The sequence below is a fragment of the Podarcis muralis genome, chromosome 8 (assembly GCF_964188315.1).
Source record: "Podarcis muralis chromosome 8, rPodMur119.hap1.1, whole genome shotgun sequence".
Taxonomy (NCBI): domain Eukaryota; kingdom Metazoa; phylum Chordata; class Lepidosauria; order Squamata; family Lacertidae; genus Podarcis; species Podarcis muralis.
Window position 1 is genome coordinate 42,300,654 of NC_135662.1, and position 24,006 is coordinate 42,324,659.

At 42.8% G+C, this 24,006-nt stretch overlaps 1 protein-coding gene across 4 annotated transcripts in view; it reads right to left on the bottom strand.

Annotated features, from left to right (window-relative positions):
* Window positions 1–24,006, bottom strand: part of LOC114600660 (desmoglein-1-like) — a 131,027-nt gene that overhangs the window by 4,690 nt on the left and 102,331 nt on the right. For all 4 annotated transcript variants that reach the window (XM_077933083.1, XM_077933082.1, XM_077933081.1 and 1 more), the window contains 14 exons: window positions 19,570–19,608; window positions 18,955–19,083; window positions 17,218–17,373; window positions 16,122–16,269; window positions 15,370–15,533; window positions 14,101–14,235; window positions 12,066–12,251; window positions 10,777–11,060; window positions 9,536–9,678; window positions 6,975–7,196; window positions 4,576–5,289; window positions 3,092–3,243; window positions 1,513–1,576; window positions 113–324 (listed from right to left, as the gene is read on the bottom strand). In XM_077933083.1, coding sequence (XP_077789209.1) covers window positions 113–324; window positions 1,513–1,576; window positions 3,092–3,243; window positions 4,576–5,289; window positions 6,975–7,196; window positions 9,536–9,678; window positions 10,777–11,060; window positions 12,066–12,251; window positions 14,101–14,235; window positions 15,370–15,533; window positions 16,122–16,269; window positions 17,218–17,373; window positions 18,955–19,059 — 2,685 coding nt within the window. In that variant the 5' untranslated portion in view covers window positions 19,060–19,083; window positions 19,570–19,608. The remainder of the gene's footprint in view (window positions 1–112; window positions 325–1,512; window positions 1,577–3,091; window positions 3,244–4,575; window positions 5,290–6,974; window positions 7,197–9,535; window positions 9,679–10,776; window positions 11,061–12,065; window positions 12,252–14,100; window positions 14,236–15,369; window positions 15,534–16,121; window positions 16,270–17,217; window positions 17,374–18,954; window positions 19,084–19,569; window positions 19,609–24,006) is intronic.

Here is a 24,006-nt window from a genome sequence, read left to right on the forward strand (position 1 = left end):
ATTTGCCCTACATATACTGGCAAGGACAGTTACATGCAACCATGGTAAGGACTTGTCCCAAACTGGCACATTTAGTAAACTGCCTGCATTGAAAGAGATGAACATGGGTTACCTCTGAAAAATAGCTGTCCAAGAAAGCCATATTCACGCCACTCTCTCTGTATTCTTTTATGGTCCCTCCATATGCTTCTTTTCTTCCTGTTGTTCCATAGCCTGTAGTAGTTCCATAATCAACATTCGTTCCATAGCCTTTAACTGCTCCGAGTCCGATTGTTTCTTCAACTCCTGTACTCACCCCACCTTTATACTTAGTTGCATAGATATCTGAAAATTAGAAACAACAACAACCCCATATTAGTTTTGCATGATGCTTTCGGAGGAACAGTGGTAATTTATGTAGTCCCCAAACATCCTGGCCTAGTAGCCAATGCGGAGATGAATTCAAGCCACTTTAAACCCCATTAATCTGGGCAAGCAGTAGTGGCTGGTGTCCCTTGGGTCTGGTTAGGCAAAAGGTACTGTATTTTTCCATCTATAAGATACCCCCCTATATTGGGGGACTTAGATTTAAGAAAATTGGGGGAGATGTATCCGTGTATAAGACGCCCCCTAATTTTTGACATTATTTTTAAGGGGGAAAAAACCTAGTCTTATACACAGAAAAATACGGTAGGTAATGACAGACTGAGCCAGCTACTTCTAGTTTTGCACCCATCCTCTTTGTTTCTGAGTTCTACAAGGACAACCTTGAGACTGAGGAGGAGGAAGCTGACAGCCAGTGCCACCATCAGGAAAGCAGGCAGAGTGGGGCTGGTTGAGGGCAGATTGAAGTTGTTGGAGCAGTGCATCCTAATAGGCCAACTTCTACTACTGCTCATATACAGTGGTACCTCGGTTTACGAACAGCCCTGTTAACAAACTATTCGGTATACAAACTCCGCAAAACTGGAAGTAGGGGTTCCAGTTAGCGAACTTTACCTCGGTCTACAAATGAAAGCCAAACGGTGGAAGGGCACCGGCGGCAGGAGGCCTCATTAGGGAAAGCGGGCCTCGGTTTAAGAATGGTTTTGGTGTAAGAATGGACTTCTGGAACGGATTGTGGGTACCACTGTATAGGTGTTTCCTCCTCCCCCCTCTTCTTCTTCTTCTACTTCTTCTTCTGTGAAAGCCACACGGTGAGCAGCTTATCTGTATGGATGAACACCATATGTTGATCTCTGGATTTCAGTAGTATGGACTTCAGTTAACGTTGGAGGTGCTAACAAGATCTAAACCAAGGTTTCCCAGACTTGGGTCTCCAGCTGTTTTTGGGCTACAAAAACGGCTGGAGACCCAAGTCTGGGAAAACCTGATCTAAACTATAGTAGGTGAACACAGGCTGTGGAGCTGGGTTATGCTTCTGAAGCTGCCCTGTATCTCCAAGCCTTTTGTATTATCCTTCCACATATCCACTGGAAGGAATAAATATGAAAAGTATTATTTACCGAACTTACAATGTCTGTTTAGCCTTACCTGAGGAGTCACCATAGTCGCCCATGCCTGTATTTGCTACTTGCCCGCAAATATTTGAAACATCCTAAAAGAAGTGAGTAAAAATAAATTTTAAAAAGCTAGTTTAAATATTGATTTTTTAAAAGAGATGTAAATACAAGGTTTTTGGCTTGATTCAGAGGACCACAAGCATAATGGGAAACTAGACAGGCATTAGCAGCAGATGTTGGGTTGGAGTGGGAGCATTTACCTAACCTCCCGGCAGCAGAGCTGCTGCTGTTCACAGGGAGTGAAGGTGGGACAAGGCGGTGGAGGGGGAGCCAATTTGCATAAGGCTGACCCTGCTACCTGGCCCCTCCCTCTCCACCTCAGCAGCAGCAACCCACCTACCAGGAGGTCAGGTAAGTGATGGGATTACACTTCTTCTGAAGGAGTGGGTATGCAACTTTGGAGTACTTTTGGATCTGCCGCTGTCACTTGTGGCTCAGGTGGCCTTGGTGGCACAGAGTACCTTCCATCTGCTTCAGCTGCACCCCTACCTAGACAAGGATAGCCTAACATTAGTTGTCTATGCTCTGTTAACCTCCAGGTTAGATTACTGCAGCATGTTATACATAGGGATGCCTCTGAAGACAGTTTGGAAACATCAGCTGGTGCAGAATTCGGAGGCCAGGTTGCTCACTGGGGCAAGACGGCTTGAGCATATAATGCCAATCCTGGCTCAACTGCACTGACTGCCAATTAGTTTCTGGGCCCAATTCAAAGTGCTGCTTTTGACTTATAAAGCCTTAAGAAGCTCAGGACCATGCTACCTCAAAAACTGCCTCTCCCCATATGCAGTGAGCTGGACCCTGTGATCACCATCTGAGGCCCTTCTTAGTGTGCCTGCTCTGTGAGAGGTCTGGATGGCTGCAACATGAGAACGGGCTTTTTCTGTGGTCACTCCCTCTTAGTGGAATGCTTTCCCCAGGGAAGTTCACCTGGGCTTTGGTTACATATCTCTAGGTGCTAGATAAAAACACTCCTCTGAGACATTTGGCTAATTAAAAAATCTATGGCCTTTTAAACTGGGGGTGGATGGGGGGAGAATTATTTTTGCTTGTTATTATGGTATGCATTTTTGTGTTTTTATATTGTAAACCACCCTGTGATCTTCAGATGAAGGACGGTGTAGAAATTTTAATGATGGTGATGATGATGATACTGCACCAACCTCCCTGCTGCCTTGCCCCTCCCTCCCAGTAAGCAACAATGGCCCACCTGTCAGGAAGCTAGCACAGCAGTTCCACCCCACCTGGTGAGCTGCTTCTGCCTGGGAGACTTGCCTCAGCTGATCCTAGCAGTTGGGCAGATCAACATGGAGGAAAATAGTCAACCAAGTAATATGTTTTGCTATGCTTATTTTGGTTGCTTTTATATTACTTGGGAGTCGGCTCGGAGTGAAAACACTGAAGAGTGGAATACAAACGTTGACATGGAATAGATGGGACAGACAATAATGGTTGTGCTAGGAAGTCTGACAGGTCCATCATTGTGTTAGAGGCTTCATATTGATAATGGGATAGATCCTGTAAAGCTTTCTGCAAAGTTATGAACCAACCCGGTCTTCAGGCTGTGCTCCTTCAATTCCCCATGAATGAATAGCTCCTTCTGAACATTCAGGCACAGGCTCAAATCCAGCCCCAACGCCACCAGTAGGACCAGATCCACAATAGCCACAACAGTCACTCTGTGACATCAGAATTGGAACCACTAATAGAAGAGGTAAAAGAAATTGATGCCGTTTTTAAGTATTATGGCATATATTTGTCTTCAAATATAAATACACAACTTAATTTCAAGGAATGATAAGTTCTGAGACCCAAGAGTAATTTTGAATTAGACAGAACCAAGAACCCATTGATTTCTAACCACTTTTATGTTTCTTTCTTTCTTTTTTCTTATTTACTTTTCTATTATTTCTTGTCGACAGCACATACTATGTTACAGTCATGCACAAAATAATAAGAAAGATAACAGCATATATATAAAACACGAATTACAATAATAATAACTTATCTATATTCATCCAAATTACTATATATCTTTACTTTTACTTCCCTTCCACTCTTTCCATGGTTTCCTATTTACTGTCCTTTTAATTGTGTTTTCTTACTGTTCTAAATTATTTTCTCTTATCTATATTTCTTAATCTATTTGTTTAACCACTTTTATGTTTCAATGGTGAGCATTACGAACAACACATTATTTCTATTTATCCTTCTTTACACAAGCAGGCATTGCTGAGACAGCATTAGGTGCCAGGATATAACTCTGATTCAAGCAGACCAGTCAGCCCACTGGTGCTGGGATCCAGTTTAACACCATTCCCATTGCTGATACAGCAGCTGCCCTGGCAGCTACATGAGCAGCACTCCTATGGCAACTGATGCATCTCTGGATCTGCTTTGCAGGTGCAGTTGGGAAGAGCCATAGCTGAGTGGTAAAGCATCTACTTTGCATGCAGAAGGTCCCAGGTTCAATCCCCAAGATTCCCAATCCCCAATCAATCTCCAGGCAGGGCTGGGGAAAACTGTTGCAAAAAGCCCCAGAAATGCTACTGTCAGTCAGTGTAGAGACAATACCGAGCTAGCTTGGCAGGGGCAGGGTCCAAGCAACGGGAGCTCACCCCGATGCAGGGATTCGAACCGCCAACCTTCTGATAGGCAAGCCCTAGGCTCTGTGGTTTAACCCACAGTGCCACCCGCGTCCCTCTGCTTAGCCTTGTGCATTAAGCTATGGTAGCACACATTTCTGTGTTAAATGCAGCACTTGATACTTCCTTCAAGGCTAGGTTGTGATTTTAAAGTGTGTGAACATAAACATATAGTTAATGGGACTCCAAAATCTTCAACTCTCCTCTTGTCAAAAATCCTCATTTCATGGGAAGGTGCACAGAGCAGCTTTCATTAATGCAATAATGTTATAGCAAAATATTAAATAAGAAAGATCAGCGGTCTAGTTCCCTATTAAAAAACACACAGAATTCCAAAGAACAAACAAACAAAACAGAAATAGTTAATTTAGTTTCAGTAGAATACTTACACACAAATATTAGTCCTCCGAGGAACATCAGGCCAATGGCTGTAGCACTAAGTGTAGTTTCTGCGCCTCCTTGTCTGCCCCAACCATCATAACCACCATAGCCACCATAACCACCATAACCACCAGTGCCACCATCACCATAATCAATAACACCACCAGTGCCACCACCAGTTCCTCCTGTTCCGTCATCTCTTCCTCCTCCTGTTCCTCCCCAGCTGCCTGCTCCCCCACCGGTTCCTCCTCCAGTTCCTTCTCCCCCAGTTCCTCCTCCACCAGTTCCTCCTCCGCCAGTTCCTCCTCCGCCAATTCCTCCTCCGCCAATTCCTCCCCCTGTGCTTCCTCCCCAGCCAGTTCCTCCTCCGCTGGTTCCTCCTCCACTAGTTCCTCCCCCAATGACTCCTCCCTGGCCACCTCCACCAATAACGCCTGTTCCACCTCCTGCCATTCCTCCTCCTCCTGCTCCTCCTCCACCAGCACCAGCACCACCAGCACCACCACCACCTCCACCTCCTCCACCAGCACCACCACCAATAATAGTAACAGTGATTCTTCGAGTGGCAGACTTGACACAGTTCCCATTGCGGTCACAATGACAGGCTTGCAAAGGAATAACCAGTGGCCTATCACAGCTTCTGCCACTGTTGTCGAACACTCTAACTTGGACCTCATGAATGACAAATTCTATATCCTGGGAGAACAGTGCTGCTGAGGTATCTGTTTGGGACGGGGAGAGGGAAGAAACAAAAATAATAATTTAGATTAAGAATTCTGCTTTGGAATCTCTGCTCAGGGTCAAGTTCCTAAATAAAGTTAGCAGTCCTTATGAGGGCAGCCTAGACTACATTCATCTCTCAGGGTCACCTCCAACATAGTGCTGAGTGAGTGTGCTGTCAGCGTTAGGATTTCCTCTTGCACAATGGGATTTCCTCATCCTCTCCTTCCCATGGATGTTCACTAAATCTGTTCTAGGAGTTCTGTCAACCCTCAGGAGCAAAGCTGGGGAGGGCACAGGGAGCATGTGGGGGTAGGAAGAAGGGGGAAGTCCTGATGAGCAAGCAGAAATCCATGTGCTGATGGGAGCCTAATCTTGTGTGATGTAGGATACAAATCTCAGAACCCATCTGGGTGCATTAAGAAAGCACATTTGAGTTTCTTTCCTGCAGCACAGTGCAGCTATGCCACTGACTTCTCTCTTTGCTTACCCTCCCATTCCCTGGGCTGATGAAGTTAATTAGCAATGTCTTGTAAGAATTGGCCATCAACTGATAAAAGTGAATGGGGGCAGGTACCCAACAGCTACATTCATGTTGATCACAGAGAAGCCAGAGAACAGGAGAGGGTTATTTGATGGTCATTCTTGGAGAACATGTCCTCTAGCAAATGCTTTGAGCAGCCTTCCCCAGCCTTCACACACCTGCCTTCTAGATGTTTTGGACTACAACTTCCATGAGTCTCAGCCAGCATGGCCAACAGTAAGGGATGATGGGAAATGTAGTCCCAAAACCTGGAGGACATGAGGTTGAAGAAGGCTCACTCTCAGGGATGCTTTAATTGATTACAGATAGGGCAAGACATTTGCATTATATTGAAGCTGAATTACATAACATTACACAGTTGTACCATGCCTTTTTTGGGACGCGGGTGGCGCTGTGGGTAAAAGCCTCAGCGCCTAGGGCTTGCCGATCGAAAGGTCGGCAGTTTGAATCCCCACGGCGGGGTGCGCTCCTGTTGTTCGGTCCCAGCACCTGCCAACCTAGCAGTTCGAAAGCACCCCCGGGTACAAGTAGATAAATAGGGATCGCTTACTAGCGGGAAGGTAAACGGCGTTTCCGTGTGCGGCTCTGGCTCGCCAGATGCAGCTTGTCACGCTGGCCACGTGACCCGGAAGTGTCTCCGGACAGCGCTGGCCCCCGGCCTCTTGAGTGAGATGGGCACACAACCCTAGAGTCTGTCAAGACTGGCCCGTACGGGCAGGGGTACCTTTACCTTTACCATGCCTTTGCCTGAATGTCTTTGTTTGCTACAAACTCAATAGATGTTTCTCCCTTCCTGTGGCCCAGATGCTCAAACTCAGGTATCCCCAACCTGCGGCCCTCCAGATGTTTTGGCCTACAACTCCCATGATCCCTAGCTAACAGGACCAGTGGTCAGGGATGATGGGAATTGTAGTCCAAAACATCTGGATGGCCGAAGGTTGGGGATGCCTGCTCAAACTGTTGTGTAGGATTCCCACATGCCCAAGTTGAGAGTGACCAGAAAGCACACCGATTCTTACAAACTTACCATACCAAGAAATGGTTGGTGCAGGGATAGGAGGGAGGTGTTGGAAGGTAAAACCAGCTTAGAAAGTCAGGCAAGCATTGACTGTCAAGGTGATCTCTACATATAAATGTACTCACCATTCACTATTCTGATGTTCCACGAACTTCCTGGAGACTGTGCCACTATTGTAAATTTAAAAGGTGGACCATATGGATGGCCATCTAGATCGTGAGCTGTGATTACCGCTGTTGGATTGTCCACACATACTCTTCTGATTTCGTCTGTTACAGTAGGGCAGTTGTCATTGACATCATCAATAGTAAGCACAATGGTACCAGTAGCTGTTGTGAAAGGACTGTCTGTAATAAAAGACATCTATATGAAGATGGTGGGTGGGTGGAATCAGGTGCCTCTTACTAGTCTATGTTGCAGAAGAAAAATACTCCTGGTAAGCAAACAGCATGGCAAAACTACATTTGTACAAATCAGAAAAGTAAACAAGTGGTTGATTTTATTGTTTGAAGTTAAACAGTTGTTAAATACTCAATGGCTGATAATGGGATAAAAAGTGGTGGGGGCTTTGGGGGCAGAAGGCTATCTACACACAGCATTTTATTCTAGAATCAGTGGAGACTTAGTATATTGTCCACATACAATCTAGTTTTATGGGATACTTTTTGGTCCTCAAAAGTGCTTCTTGAGAAACTGGTTTCATTTTGAAACTAAAATCTCATTGCAGATTGATTCTGCATTACCCTGCAGTGTGTTCATTTGAAAACTGGTAAAAATAAATGTAGGCAGTCCCAGTAATGGTGTATTTGTGCAAGCAGGAACATTTCCAGATTCAGAAAAAACTACATTTTTGTGTCACAAATGGGTTAGCAAGAGAGTGGGAATAAACAGGCAGCTCCCACCATGGAGGGGTATAATAAACTGTATCTCCCAAGGGATTGGGAACAGTGATTTTAAAAAAATTGAACTTGGAGTTAGGGAGGTGGCCAGGTTTATTGATGGCACCAAATTGTTTAGGATGATAAAATTAAAAAGGTGGATTGCAAGGAGCCTCAAAAGGAGCTCTCTGAACTGAGCAAATGTGCATTAAAATGATAAATGCAATTCAGTGTAAGTAAGGGCAAAGTTCTGCACACTGAGGGCAAGAATTCCTTAATTGACATTTGTGCTAAAAGGGTTTGAACTGGCAGGGACTGATCAGGAATGAGACCTTGGGATAATAGTGGATAATTCAATGAAAATGCCAACGTAGTGCGTGGTAATTGTGAAAAGGGTGAATTCAGTGTGTGGGATTATAAGCAAAGGAACTGAAAATAAAACTGCTATACAGCTGCACAGTGGGACTGCACTTGAAGTGTTGTACACTGGTCACTTTCTCTTGAAAATCATATTTTGAAGCTGGAAGAGGTGAAGAAAAGGGCACCCAAAATGATCTGGAACTACTCTCTGACATGGAAGGGTTGCAACTACTGGAGCTGGAACTACTCTTTGATGTGGAAGGGTTGCAACATTTGGGTCTTTTTAGTTTTAAAAAATGGCAAGTTAAGGGCAGAGGACATGGTGGAGGTATATAAAATTATGCATGGTTTGAAGGCAATCGATAGAGAGACATTTTCTTTCTTAGCATTCTAGAGCCTCTTAGGATTCTACGACCTGAGCTCATCCAATGAAGCTGAATGATGGAAGATTCAGTAACAAAAGGAAGTAATCCTTCACACAGCAGAATTACAGAATTTGATTCCACAAAATATATCAATAGTCACCAGCCTCAATTCTTTAAACAGGGTCAGGGGCAATATACTTCTGAATAACATTTGCTGAGAACCACAAATGAGGAGAGTGCTTCCAGGATTCCAGTAGGCATCTAGTTAGCCACTGTGAGAACAACATGCTGGAATGGAAGGGTCTTTGGTCTGATCCAGCCCCTGCTTCTTATATGATCAGTACTAGTTCACATATGGTAGTTTACATGCCTCTTATAATTTGGATAGTTTAAACAGGATATCCTTGGATATCAAGATCAACACCACTGAACAGCAGCACTGAACTGCCAGTAGGAGAAATCTTGTAGAGCCCTGTATCTCTTTAAAGCAGGCATAGGCAAACTTGGCCCTCCAGATGTTTTGGGACTACAACTCCCACCATCTCTAGCTAACAGGACCAGTGGTCAGGGATGATGGGAATTGTAGTCTCAAAACATCTGGAGGGCCAAGTTTCCCTATGCCTGCTCTAAAGCCTCAAAAGTCCCTCAGCGGCAGTTTGTGTCTCCATTCATTTGAAAATACGGGTATCTTTGTAAACATTCTGTTGCATGACTGAGCAGCATGCATTTATTTTGCGCTTTCAATTTCTACTGTTGGAAGCTGAAGAAGCTGAGACAGAAGAGAGTTTACAGAAAGAGGAACTTAAGAAGTGTGGACTCTTCAGAGGTGATTTATGGGGAATCAGTTTCATGTGTGGATTTGAAACTACCACACCAACATTTGGGTGCAGTTGTTGAAGGGGGCATATTTGTATATTTAGCTATTTGAAACCCACAAAGGCTACTTTCTTCACTAGCTCAAAATGGACTACGAGATAGTTGGAGGAACTATCTCAATTTGCAGAATTGCATTTCTTCAAGCTGTTGCAGACTTCCTGTAAATAGCAAGGAAAATTATATTTAAAAAACCAGCTCTTTTCTTACCTCTAGTAATAGCTAGCAGCTCTGCAGAGTATACCCCATTGACTACATAGATTGATTCCCGATCAATCACTTTGTTGAAAGAGATGGCACCAGTTGTTGGGTTGACTCGAAACCAGGCGGCTGGATCACGTCCCATGACGTAGCTGTTTTTGATTAGCAGAAATGAATTGGGCTTCATTTTAAGATGTAACAGTGCTTACATTTGCACAAACTGACTGATTTTATTTGCTTGGTTTAATAGGAGAAAATACTGTTATGTGAGAGCAAACCTTTTTGTTGTATCTTAGAGTTTTGGTTCCACATATTATGCAGAATGAGCAGAGGTGACAAGACTTTGCTGAAGGTACTTCAGCAGCCATCTGTAATGGGTGCTGTAACTGTGTCCTGCAGGGTCCAGAGCAGGGGTTGGACTCAACCTAGAAGACCTCTGATTGTGCAGTTCCTACTTCTGCTATATAGCAGGCAGGCGCAATCACTGTAGGTAAGAATAATGAGTCTCCAATTTCCATGTCACCAGGAACTCCTCGTGTCTGGGAAGGGCCATAATAGAACATCTGCCTTGCATTGGTATTCATACTAAGATAACACTATTTTTATTGCTCTGTGATTTGCTATTTTAGGATTAATAATGTGCATTATTAGCACCAGAGGCCTCAAGGTTTTCCCCACCAAAAATATAGATGAGTACCATTAGTGGATTTATTTATACCACAGTCATTTGGAAGTCTCTGTATCCTCAAAAGTTGACATTTGAAATTCAGAACTGTAAATGCATTCCTTTAAAAATCAACCATATAATAGCCACAATTCATTTTTGACAAATGCAGTTTAAAGAGCAGAGAAAGATCAACTTTGAAGGTCACTTATTGTATACTAAACGCAGACCCTCCAATGTCCCAATTTTGCAGGGACAGTCCCAGAATCACAGAAGCCATCCTGGTTTCTGATTTGATCCCAGAATATCCCAGTTTTCCCTTTTCCTTCTCTCCATATCTCGGAAAACAATTAAAAGTGGTGGCGAGAGCAGACCCCCACCCTCCATCCTTTTTGGAAACAAGAGCTTTTGCTTTCTCTCTCTGTGTGTATGCATGTCTATGTGTGGGTGCAAAGATGGAGTCCTGCTTATACAGTACTGAATATTTACACACACACACACACACACACACACACACACACACTGATAAGTCTGAATTCTTGGGGTGAGCTACAAAGAAGAATCCTGAAAACAAAGCCTATCTTACCGGACGTTAGTGGCAATTTTCCCAGTATCCTGGTCGATAGCTTGGAATGTTCCAACGTCATAGGTAAGTATAGTTTTAGTCGTTAAGCTTTCAGGTGCAGACACTTTTATTGAAGTTGGATAAAATGCTGGTCCTTCCATTACATTGGTTATTTGTACTGTAATTGGGGTACCCTGAGAAGCCGCTGAATATTGATATTGTGAAGCCACTGAAGAATGGAAAGGAGCTATGTTTCGCACACCAATACTCAGTGGTATGCTTGAAAATTCTTCATAGTTAATTTCCTAAAACAAAGAAAGAAGCAGGATGTAATGCATGCTGTTCTCTGGTCCTTTACACAAGGTATTATGCACATCCATTTATGGATAGTAAAATCATACACATAGCATTTTTTATTGTTAGAAAGCCATTCGCTGGAAAGTATCTTGTATTAAAATCATTTGCTGCTTGCATAACAAGACTCTTCCAGAAAAGCTGAATGCAGTGAAAAGGAGAGCCAGCACATACAAGTCAAATCCAAATAAAGCAGTCAAACGATCTTATGATCATTCTGTTTTTTAAAATCTGTTTAATAAATTCCATAGATTACATATGACTCAGGAAGTTTCCCCAGATGTGCTTCAGACAGAGCACAGATGTTGACAGATGACACAAAAAATGCAGGAAACATGAAAAGCCATTGTCAGTCCACAGTCCTGTGTGGTTGATTAAGAACCTGACACATGTGGCAAAACTGCATTTCTAGCCCTGGCTCTTTGTCATACCTGCAAAAGAGCAGCATGAAAATCTGGGGAGCACCGATGATATCACCCCCAGAATCATGCATATCACTGACCCCACACCTTCTACATCCATACACTGAGTGTGAAAGTCTGCAGATAAGTAATGTAGCCATGTCCCATCCAGGACTGCTGATTGTGTAGATACCCCTTTGCAAACATGCACACTTGATGTGTGCACAACATGGAGATGAATTAAGGCACTATATAAAGCAAGTCAATTGGGAAGCAAAGCTGAAGTTTGGAGATGGGGAACCTGTGGCTCTGCATGTGTTGTTGGACATGTCCCATCAGTTTGATGGGCAGGTATGATGGGAATTGTAGTCCAGCAACATCAGGAAGGCCCCAGTTTCCTCACCCCCTGCTCTAGAGCTTATTTTATTGAGAGACTACAGTTATCTCTCACTCTGTGTTTCTTGGACAATATGAAAAAGAGTGGGTATTTTCTACTTTCAATAAACAGTTATAGGATCAGAATTTGACTTTCAATGAAAATAGGAAAATTCATACCTTTATAACCCTCAGGATACCCTCGTTAGTTGCTCTGTCTAGGACTATGTCAAAGTTGCCATTTTCATTTCCTGAGATAAAATAAAATTCTGCAAACCAATTATCTGTATACTCTTGATCTAAATCAAAAACTTGTATTCTCAGAGCCTCTTGATTGAGTGTATTTTCTACAATGGTAATTGCGTACTAGAAAAGAAAGAAAACAATTGTTGACACGCATGCATGGGTTTCCCACTAACTCGAAAGGCAGTTTGCACATGGCTGCTACTCATTTCAAACTTGCTATGAACATTAATGATCTGATATGTATCATTTGTCACCCATATGGATGCAATTAGCTGTACGGAATGAAAGAGTATCATGCTTACTTATGGCATAGTGCACAACAATCTATGGGTGACTGGGATAACCACAGCAAGCTGAAGAAAAGTGTTTTTAGAAGGTCAAAGTTCTCTCTGATAGCTGTGGGACACACACAGGTGGTGCTGTGGTCTAAACCACTGAGCCTCTTGGGCTTGCTGATCAGAAGTTCGGCAGTTCGAATCCATGCAATGGGGTAAGCTTCCATTGCTCTATTCTAGCTTCTGCCAACCTTGCAGTTTGAAGGTGTACCAGTGCAAGTAGATAAATACGTACTGCTGTGGCGGGAAGGTAAATGGCATGTTTGTGCACTCTGGCTTCTGTCATAATGTCCCATTGCGCCAGAAGTGGTTTAGTCATGCTGGCCACATGACCCACTAAGCTGTTTGTGGACAAACGCCGGCTCCCTCAGCCTGAAAAGTGAGATGAGTGCCACACCCCATGGTCACCTTTGACTGGACTTAACCATCCAGGAGTCCTTTACCTTACCTTTTTTACCTTTTGAAGCACACTGAGGACTTTATTTTTTTTTAATTGGGAAAAATAAACTATAATATATAAATGCAATGAATCAAAACACAACTCAGCTTGCTATGATAATCCCACCGATCCATTTTTTGTTTTGCATATTTTGTTGTTCTCAGCAGCTCAATATAGAGTAACTCCCCTCAACTCCCTCCTAGTTATTTATTTTCTTTGGTTCTCTGCCATATGATTTTAATCCATAAGACGGGCAGCAGGAACCTTGAAGTTGCCCACCAACAGTTAGTATGTGTAGACAATCTCAGCTCTCTTCCATGTAACTCTGTATTTCATTTCCTGTATTTACAAGTCAGTTCGTAAATCATATGGTTTCAAGCATGCAATCACTATTAAACTTTATTTCCTTTTGTTTTATTTAGAAATATACTGTATACCTATTCTTTTAGGTATGCAGTTGAAACGCTAAATGTTTTTATGTGCAAAATCCTTTATTTTGTGTGAACACGCTATGAAAGGTCAACTCCTGAGAGTTGGTCTAAAACAACCTTCCCCAACCTGGTGCCCTCCAGATGTTGTTGGACTTGCATTTCCCATCATCCCTGACCATCAGCCATGTTGATTGGGGCTGATGGGAGTTGTAGTCCAGCAACATCCCCAGCTTGGAGAAGTCTGGCCTCAGTAGTTGTCAGCTTAACATTATCGCAGGTTATACGACATTAGTAGAAGAAGAAGAAGAAGAAGAGTTTGGATTTGATATCCCGCCTTTCACTCCCTTTAAGGAGTCTCAAAGCGGCTAACATTCTCCTTTCCCTTCCTCCCCCACAACAAACACTCTGTGAGGTGAGTGGGGCTGAGAGACTTCAAAGAAGTGTGACTGGCCCAAGGTCACCCAGCAGCTGCATGTGGAGGAGCGGAGACGCGAACCCGGTTCCCCAGATTACGAGACTACCGCTCTTAACCACTACACCACACTGGCTCTCCTTTCAGTGAAATACAGATTCATTTTCCATTCATTTTATTTTTTTGAAGGGAAAGTAGAAACTAGGCTGATAGTCTGGACTGCTTCCATTTCTACTTCCAAAGGCATATAAACCCACCCCTGAACACCCCTCTTCTAGTTCCTGCTCCTAGAAGGTATTGCAGAATGTGGAATTGATTGTTGCTGGTGATACTGCTTTAGTCAATAGCTTACCGAGCTCTGTGCACACGTTGGAAACTGATCATTTACATCAGTTACAGAAACCTCGCAGGAACATTCAGATGATATTCCATCTGGACCTCCATCCCTGTCTGTGGCTCTCACAACCAGACTGTAGCTTGCATGTTCCTATATAAAAGTGAGGGGAAGGAAGGAAGACAAACGTTTAAACATTCACATTAGTGAGAAAGCACACTTCTACACTGTAGTGCTCTTTAATCTCATCGTGGAAAGTGTTTTACATGGACCATATTTTGTGGGAGGGATTTGGGTGTGTACTTGAACTTTAGGTAAAGGTACCCCTGCCCGTACGGGCCAGTCGTGTCCGACTCTAGGGTTGTGCGCCCATCTCACTTAAGAGGCCGGGGGCCAGCGCTGTCCGGAGACACTTCCGGGTCACGTGGCCAGCATGACGAAGCTGCTCTGGCGAGCCTGCACCAGCGCAGCACACGGAACGCCGTTTACCTTCCCGCTATAAAGCGGTACCTATTTATCTACTTGCACTTAAGGGTGCTTTCGAACTGCTAGGTGGGCAGGAGCTGGGACCAAAAGACAGGAGCTCACCCCGCCGCGGGGATTCGAACTGCCGACCATGCGATCGGCAAGCCCTAGGCACTGAGGTTTTACCCACAGCGCCACCCACAATTAAAGTGGACTGAAGCGCTAGTAAACAAATCTCCCCCCCCTTTAAAAAAGAATCTAACTTATTGTGCTTGAAAGTGAAGGGGGAAGTGAATTGAAAAGTGTAAGGATGAATTTTCATTTAACAGCCCTGCAAACAAATAAGAATAATGCCTGAATAAAGAACAGAGGATATAAGTGAACCTCAGTGTAAGGTTTGTGCAAGAAAATCAGGACGAATTCTCAATAAACTGGTTGTCTGGAGGGATCCTATGATGTGATGTAATGGGAAAAGTTATGAAGCATTTTAAGTGTCTTGTTCGTCTCTATTTCATTGACATCATTTTTCGCAACCTCATTCAATTTTGTTGCAGAGTTCAATGGCATTTACTCCCAGGTAAGCATGCACAAGGTTACAACTTTCTGCATATCTGTCACTTCAACCCATCTTATCTTTCTGATCCCCCCCCCCCCCCGGCTGGTTTTCTCTTCTTGAATAGATGCACAATAGCCAATTATTTTGTGCTGACTTTTCAGAAAGCTTTCTTAAGTCCTGAATAGCTCTTTCCCCTAGCATACAAACTGTGGTATTTCTCAGGAAAAGCAATGCGGTATTTCTCAGGAAAAGCAATGTATTTTTACCTCTCTGTCAAGGATATTTGCAATGTGAAGTTCTCCAGTCTGTTTGTTCAAAATAAACTTTGATGGACCTCCAGGATTTTGACTCACAATCTTGAAGGCAATTTTGGAATTCAGGTTATTTGGCTCATCTGCATCTGTAGCAGTTATTTTCATCACCAATGTGTCTGGAAAGAAGGAGAGGACCACTCAAACAAAAACCTTAAGAGCTGCACTTCAGTTTATTAAAACTGTAAGGATGCCATAATTTGTGAATTCTCCAATATCTTACTAAGAGGCATTTCCCAAAATGTTAGGTATGTTTCAATGAAGTTCCCCAGTCTCTGCTAATCTGCTGCACTACAAATGTAGCAAACTCTGATGTGCCTTTAAAATGCATCATTTTGGTTATTTCTCTAAAGCAGGGACAGGGAACTTCTGCCCCCCCCCATGTCTCCAGCTCCCATCAGGTAGCATGGCCAATTCTGAGGAATGATGGGAGTTGTAGTCTAGCAATCACCTGGAGGGACTACAGTTTCCCAGATCCCTACTCTACAGGCACAGGGTTTTGGCCTGCAATCCTAAACCCACCCAAGAGCAGCCCCCATTGAACACAATGAGGCTTACTTTTGAGTAGAAGTGCATAGAAATGGGGAAAGGGCAACCAAATGAGGGTGGGTGAGGAATCCCAGATTGAAATGGAACATGATGAGAAAGACCGATGCATACTTATTTTATCCAGTGGCAGAAATGGCTACAATGTGTAATGTACTTACTGTCCATGCTGCCCTCTGAAATTGACCCTGAAAACACACTTTGTGTAAATATGGGTGAATTGTCATTTACATCCAGAATCCGGACTCGAAGGTCAAGTGGTGTTTCCACTGATTGTCCGGTCACAACATTTATAGCAAAGCACTTAATCTGCATTAAGAAATAATAATAAAAAAATCAAAGATTAACTCAGAAGGAGTATGTAGTATTCAAAATACTTAAAACTATTCATTTGTTAGATAAAAAAATTAATCTAATTTAAAAATACTGCAGGATTAATAATAATAATAATAATAATAATAATAATAATGTTAACAACAATGTATTATAAAATACAGTCTGCCTTTCAAGGTGAATACCAGTGAGAAACAACAAAGCAAGCATAACCAACAAAATCAGCACTAAAAATAAAATGAGTGACAACAGCAGATTGAATAATAAAAAACCTCCATAATAATTGTCCAATAGTCACTTATGTTATAAAATCATCACCGTTAGTCTACAACAAAGGAGTCCCAGAAATTACCACATTTTCCCTTGTATAAGACTATATTTTTTCCTAAATTTTTGAAGTTTAAAATAAGGGGTCATCTTATATACGGATAGTGCATTGTGCATTTTCTTAATTTTGGGTTAAAAAAAATAGGGGTCGTCTTATACATGGGGATGTCTTATACACGGAAAAATATGGCATGTGTTGCTCCTTAAAAGGCCCTGTAGTTCCCACCAGATGCATCTGCGATGTTAAGGGATGTAAGAACAACCCAGCTGGATTAGCCAAGTGGCTCATCTAGTCCAGAAGCCGGTTCTCACAATGGGCAGCCAGATGCTCGTGGGAAGCCTGCATGCAGGACCAAGTTCAAGAGCACTCCCCCCCCATCTTGTGGTTTCCAGGAACTAGCATTCAGAAGCATACAGTGGAAGTAGAACATAGCCATCAGAAGACAGTGGAAGTAGAACATAGCCATCATGGTTAGCAGCCTTAGGTAACCTTAGTAAGTAAATAGACTAATATGGGGAGATAATGCCCTTAAGATATTCTAGTTCTAAGTAATAGAGGGAAAAGACGTTATAGTTTTGCAAACACATAGTACTTACAACAAACATTGGTGTCTCCTCTCGGTCTACTATTTTTGTTATATTAATTTCCCCAGTCTTTTGATTAATGATAAACACTCCAACGGGATGCTGATCAATTCCTACTCCAGAGATTCTGTATATAAGTGACTGAGTTTCTTCACAATCTGATCGGATCTGCAACAGAAAACAAAAAACAAAAATTAGCTGTTTTTCTCAACCCTAGATTTACTTATGTATTTATTTATTAATTATTTAAATGTGTACGAATGGCTCTATATTGAAGGAACATTCTCGTGAGATGGCCTACTCATATCAGCAGTGTAGTGAGAGAAAAAAAGGGAAGATTTTGCTGCTTGTTTCATGAAGCTGGCATACTTTGGTGCTGGTTTAGATGTAGACCTTGGCTTAATAAACCATGGTATATTAACCTAGGAGCAAGTGTCATTCCTGCAGTGTCATCCCCATCCTTCCAATCCCCCTTTCTCCTCACACACCAGCTATGACATTTTGATTGTTGTTTCTTTAAACCATGGTTTCCCGCTATCTCCAAAAAGCAAACTGTGGTTTCATCCTGGTTTCTTCATCAAAATGTGAAACCAGGATATAAGTGCATGAGAGGAGAGGATGGGGAGGTAGCACTAACTTTGATTATATCCCCCAAGCCTCCAGGGCAAATTGAAGGGTCACAATGAGTTGTAGGAGGATGGGGGAACAGACAAGAGTTTCCTCTGCTCCTTGCACTGCAGGAGTGAAACTCTGTGGAGGGGCTTCTCCTGCCAGCAGCTGCAACTCCAGGTTGTTAGCCAGTGTATCATTTATTGCAGGCCCGTCCAACTCCCTAGAGACTGCAATCTACTCCCAGTATAAAACAACTGGCAGTGATCAACCCATTGTCATTGGGGGGGAGAGGGAGAGTTGCTGAGCTTTTTTAAGGAGAGGCTGGAGTTCTTGAGCTTTTTTTGAGGGGGGGAGGTCAGAGATGCTGATCTTATTTTTAGGGGGGGGGGAGGGCAGAGTTGTTGAGAGACACTTTTAGTTATTATTACGCCCGCCCCCCCCCCGGACTCTAACTTGAAGAAGAAAACAGATTCCAGCACTGTGTCTTGTTACAAACTATTACGGTAGCAAGTCAACTAAATTTTACTCAGAATAGATCGACTGAAATGAATGGATTAAAGTAGGCCTACACTGAGTAACACTTAATTGACTCCCACCCTAGCAAAGGGGGATGGGGGGCAGCTGTCCCCCAATCAATAAAAAACAATACAAATCTGAAGTTCTGCCCCCCGCAACAAAAGCCTGCCCCATAACAAAAATCCTGGCTATGCCCATGCACCCTTAGTCCTAGTCACACAACTAACCTTGATTTTAAAACAAAAAAAATTCCTTCCAGTAGCACCTTAAAGACCAACTAAGTTAGTTCTTGGTATGAGCTTTCGTGTGCATGCACACTTCTTCAGATCTCTTGATTTTAAAGAGAGTGTGTGTGAATTAGACACCACACTTTCCAAAAAAAGCTCCTAGACTGTAAAAAAAACAGTTGTTGGTACTTTACGTTTTTCCTCATTATCAACCTTTATCAGATCTTTGCTGTAAGTTTCGCACACTGAAACTGCAGAATCATTTATTTAAGCCCAGTGGACTTTGCTACTTAGTCAGTACATGGGAGGATCTCTGCCTTGTTTGCTTGGTAATCTACAAGTGTTGCTTAGTAATTTACAAGTCTTGAACTCTTCTGATTTGCTTGGAACTTACCCTTGCAATTGGATTCCTCTTTGAATTATCTTCCCCTTCTCTACAGGCTGCAGCAAATTTAATCCATTCTCGTTTCTGCCTGTGGTGGCTTTTCCATCTCTCCATGCCTTTTTCATCCCATTCTTTCACCTTGAATAAACAGAACATGAGCATTAAAAGGATTAACGGAACACTACGAGGACCAGTTGTTCTGAATATTGAATGTGGTTTGATGGAAAAGTGGGTGACTCAAGGTCAGGGTTCTGAAGGAGACAGGAGGAACATGTGAAAATAAGGCCCATGTCCAGGAAAGGATGTGTATGGTGGGTAAGAAGAGCTGGAGGAGGGCTGAATTTCATGTAACGGTTCAAAATAGGGTGTTTCGTCTGCAAGTCTTTGATTCATATGTAATAGATTTGTGGGACGCACCAGCAAATAGATGCTTTACATAGTGATCCTATGCTTTGAAAAACAAACAAAAACAAACAAAACCCTCAGAAGTCCCACTGTACTAAATAGACCCTACTCCCTGATATTTACACATACCTGGGAGTAAGTCTCATTGAGCCTAAGTCTCATTGTCTAACTAGATAAGCATATGATGTGCTACTAATAACACTGTGGTGATTAAATTACCTGAACATGAAAAGCAGCAGTGCTGAACTCCAAGGATACCTAGAAGTGGAACAAGAAAGAACAGTCAGCGTAATGCTCACCTTAATTTCCCCCCACTTATAGAGCTCATAGAAACCCATCTCATCGATATCTTTCAAAGTTTGCATCCTCAGCCTTCATATTGCTAAAATGTATACAGATTAAAAGTAAGAATCTGATTCCACAGTGTCCTTGCACAGGTCCATTCCCTCTCTTGTATATTTTCCTTCACATTACTGCCACCTCTTCAGTTAAACCAATGCATTTCATGCACCTCTCACTACTAGGGAATGCAATATGTAAATATGAATTTGCAAGCATCTGTATAATGAATAGCCAAAACAAGAACAATTTCTCATTTTATTCATGAATGTGAAATGCAAGTCAGTGAAAAACTCCCTAAATCTATATTGTAATATATGCATCAGGTTACAAGCAGATTTTTTTAAGGGCCTGTCCTCATGTTGGCTGCATATTTAAAAGCAGTACACTGTGCAAACAGATATCTTTATATTCACACCAGAGATTTTTACAGAATGCAAACATTAGATGAAAATGAGATCATGCTCATGTGACCATAGAAATTTCAGTCAGCCATTTCTTAATCTACTAACAAAAATAAAAGTAAGTCAACTCCAAGAATATCATTAGTTGTTTTTTTGCACACACCATCCTGGGCACCCACAGGGTCCCCTACTCAACAACAACAATTCCAATTGATAAGTCACCTTTCACCCACAGAGGCTGCCTGAGATTCCAGTGACAGTGTTGAATCAAGGAGCGCTCCCAGACTATGGATCTGCTCCTTCCAGAGGACTTGGGACACATAACACTTCTCTCTTTTCAGGATTCAGCTGCAGGTTATTGGTCCACAGGTAACCCATCACTGCCTCCAAGCACTGGTTTAACACCTCACCTGCCTCTCTTGACTCAGTTGGAACAGAGTTGGCGTGTCATCTGCATATTGATGACACTCTGTAATGAATAGAATAGGTTGTGGGGAGTGCTTTGTTGTAGTGAGGTTTCGGTGGCCAACAACAGTTTCCCCAGCTTTCAAATGTGGCCACGGGTCCAAAAAGGTTAGCAACCCCTGTGTGTTCTTCACATGTGTTCAGACAGCTGCTTCCTCCTCTTTAAACGCAAGCCATTGTTCTTGGAGTATCAGATTGTATTGATGGGAATGCTTGCTGAGTGAACTAGTAGAAACACACAGCCTTTTTATCACCCGTCTTCAGACAACTATTCAGCTCATTCTCTTACTGACCTCTATTATAACTTTGCTCCAAAGCCAAAGGACAACATGCTGGCATTGCACACAACAAAACTTTAGAGAAATGGTGGAGAACTTCAAGCTCAAGAGGTCCTTGGGGACTCTCCCTAGACCACAACCCCTCCGCAGGCCACACCCCTCACTAGTGTTGTTCCACACCCTCCTTGAATGTTTTAACCTGGCTGGAACAGGCCCTTGCACTGTGAAAATGCCACTTCCTTGCATGAATGCAGGATGGAGTTATTTGCTTATAGAAACCCCTGACTTAGGTGTGGCTGGAATGTAGCCTATGGTGCAAAGATAAGAATCACCATCACTGTTCCCCTCTACCCCCAAAACTTTGGATCTTGCATGTGCCCACCACAAGGTTTTCCACAAGGGGATGTGGCTTTTGGGATGCTTTAGAGGTTCTACTTTCTTCCTGACTGACAAGTCACATCTCAAATGTGGTAGACCTTTGGGAGCACTCTCCAACAAAGCATGAACAGATGTTCAGGGAGAAGCATCTGGTTGTGTATATAGAGTACTTTGGATTCCTGCCTTTTCTATTAACTTCAACTAAATTTAGATCAAATTCTTTTGGGCAAGATTCACTGAGTCTTGGACTTCCACTTGCATAAGGGGCTTCTCCCCTCATCTCCCTGTTTGTTTCCTGCACCTCCAAAATTGACTTGGTGGTGTCAGGCAAAACCCCAGAACAGCACGTTTAGGAGAGGATTGTTCTGTTTGGCAAAGCGATATGTTTGCCCTGACAGAATGATCAACATAGCACCATGTTGAATCCCTCTATTTGAGTGCATGTGGGCAGGCAGATTTGCCCCAAAGTTCCCAGCATCTGCTTTTGGCAGGTTAAAAAGTTTGGGAACTTGAGGAGCAAAAGCAAAAGGACAAATGTAGATGATGATGGGGGGAACCCAATGTAAATTTCACAGCAAACTAGCAACAGTAGACGTCTTTTAAAATATATATGAATGAAAGTCAAATAAAACTCTGTTTTACAGGTTACATAAAAGACAGGTTAGCTTTATGAGAAACACAGTCATCTGAGCATCTGTATGGATGGTAATTTTCCAACAATCATCCTCAACATGGTGCATTCAGCTTCCATCACTCTGGCCAGGGGTGCCAACTTGAATAAAATATTGGGGGGTCCAGTTAAACCCTGCCCCACATAATCAATCACAAGGCTCAGCACACACACCATTTGAATGGCAATGGCCATCAACTGGGGGGGGGCTCAAATATTTTATTGGGGGGCGAAGGGACCTCACCCCCTTGGAGTTGGCTCCTATGAGCTTGGCTGGGGTTGATGGGAGTGGTAGTCCAAAACAGCTGGAGAGCATCACTTGGAGAAGGCTCATTTATAAAATGTGGGCTGAGGTGTGTGTGTGGGGCATACAATTTAGCTAATAATAAACAACTATCTGACTTTTAGAAGACATCTGAAGGCAGCCCTGTTTAGGGAAGTTTTTAATGTCTGATGTTGCAGATGGGTGGGGTATAAATATATTATTATTATTATTATTATTATTATTATTATTATTATTATTTCTGATATGTTAGCAAGTCTGAGTTGAAAGAGATTGGGGGGAGGAATTAAGGCTTTCTTTCCAAATTAGAGATATAAGTTTCAGTCCTTCTGTAGCCAAAGTGTCAATATCTACTTGCAAGAGGCGAGTTTTGTATGCAGAATTATAAAGAGCAATCTTCAGAAGGGAAAGTCCAAGGGAATTCCCCAAAACAAACTAATGAATAAGACTGAGCATATTCAATTATGGCCTGGCCACAGAATCCTGACTGACTGTTGGGGTGGGTGGGGTGGAAATGGAATGCAGTATCACAGAGAAGAGCATGGGTGACTGGATGTAATCATGAACACCAAAATATACAGCACTGCAAAATGTTGCTGCTGCAGGTTCATTCTATTTCTGATGTTTAGCTGCCAATGCTTATGTCGGCAAAACAGACTCACCACCCCACAAGAGGTAATTAGCAACAGGCTTACGAGAAACCCAAGATTTGCAGAACTACAGAAAACTTTTGGGGAGGGGAACTCTAAGGGGCAGGAAACCCACAAGCAACCCAAGGAGAATAATTATCCAAATAGCTCTGAAGTGGTACAGTCCAGGACCCACTCGCTGGATCATCACCTTGTCATGGTGAGTGGGCTTGAATGTTCCTATGACCCTTGTGAATGAAGCTGTTGGGAATCTCGCACTCCCAGCAGGGTCACCGAAGGCGGTAAGGTCAAAGGGAAGGAGCTAGACAAAGAATGATCGAAGAAGTCCTCAATGGCAGAACAGGCGGACGATAACAAGCAGTATGTTACAATGGCTGTGAAGGCGGATGAACGCTGCAGAGTCCTCGAACTCAGGACGCAAGGGGGAAACGTGCTACGAGGAAGGTACGCTTGGCAAATCCACACCATTATCAACTCCCGCCCAGAAACCAATGTCCCCACTGTGGAAGGACGTGTGGATCCAGAATTGGCCTCCACAGTCACTTACAGACTCATTGTTAAAACCGTGTTTATGGAAGACAATTTTACCCGGGTGCAAGTGTCCGCCAAAGAAGTAGACAGTCCAGGAGGGCTGTATTCCAACAGATGGTATCAATGACTACTTCATAGGCAGGCTAAGGGGCAGCCCCTTTTGAGTCTGCTTTCTCCAAATATTTGAATGAACAGAGCACAAAAGATGACTACTGACACTCAGACACAGTTTATTACCTCAAAGAACAAAGGCAGATCTACTCCACCTATAAAGATGGGCCTGGTCTGCATTTAGTAAGCATTAACCTATTAAAATTCAGCATGTGGTTTTGCCTCACCATCCCATGAGAAAATTCTAATTTGCACCTCTACTTTTTTTCTTCTGTGGTCCAGGCAACACGAATCCTTGCTATGACTGCTAACTTATTTAGCACTTCTTATTTCCAAAATGGATGGTGATCTTTCTTAGCTCTGTTGTCATGACAAACTTATGATACACTTTATTATCTGTTTATTTAACAACATTTTTATACCACTTAAAATTGTCAATAAAAATAAATATTAGGGAAAAATGCCACATATGTAGGTGTTTTGAGAACCATGTACAGCCTTAGGGAAGTAAGAAATGGTATTGGGAGCAACACAATGCTGGAAGATC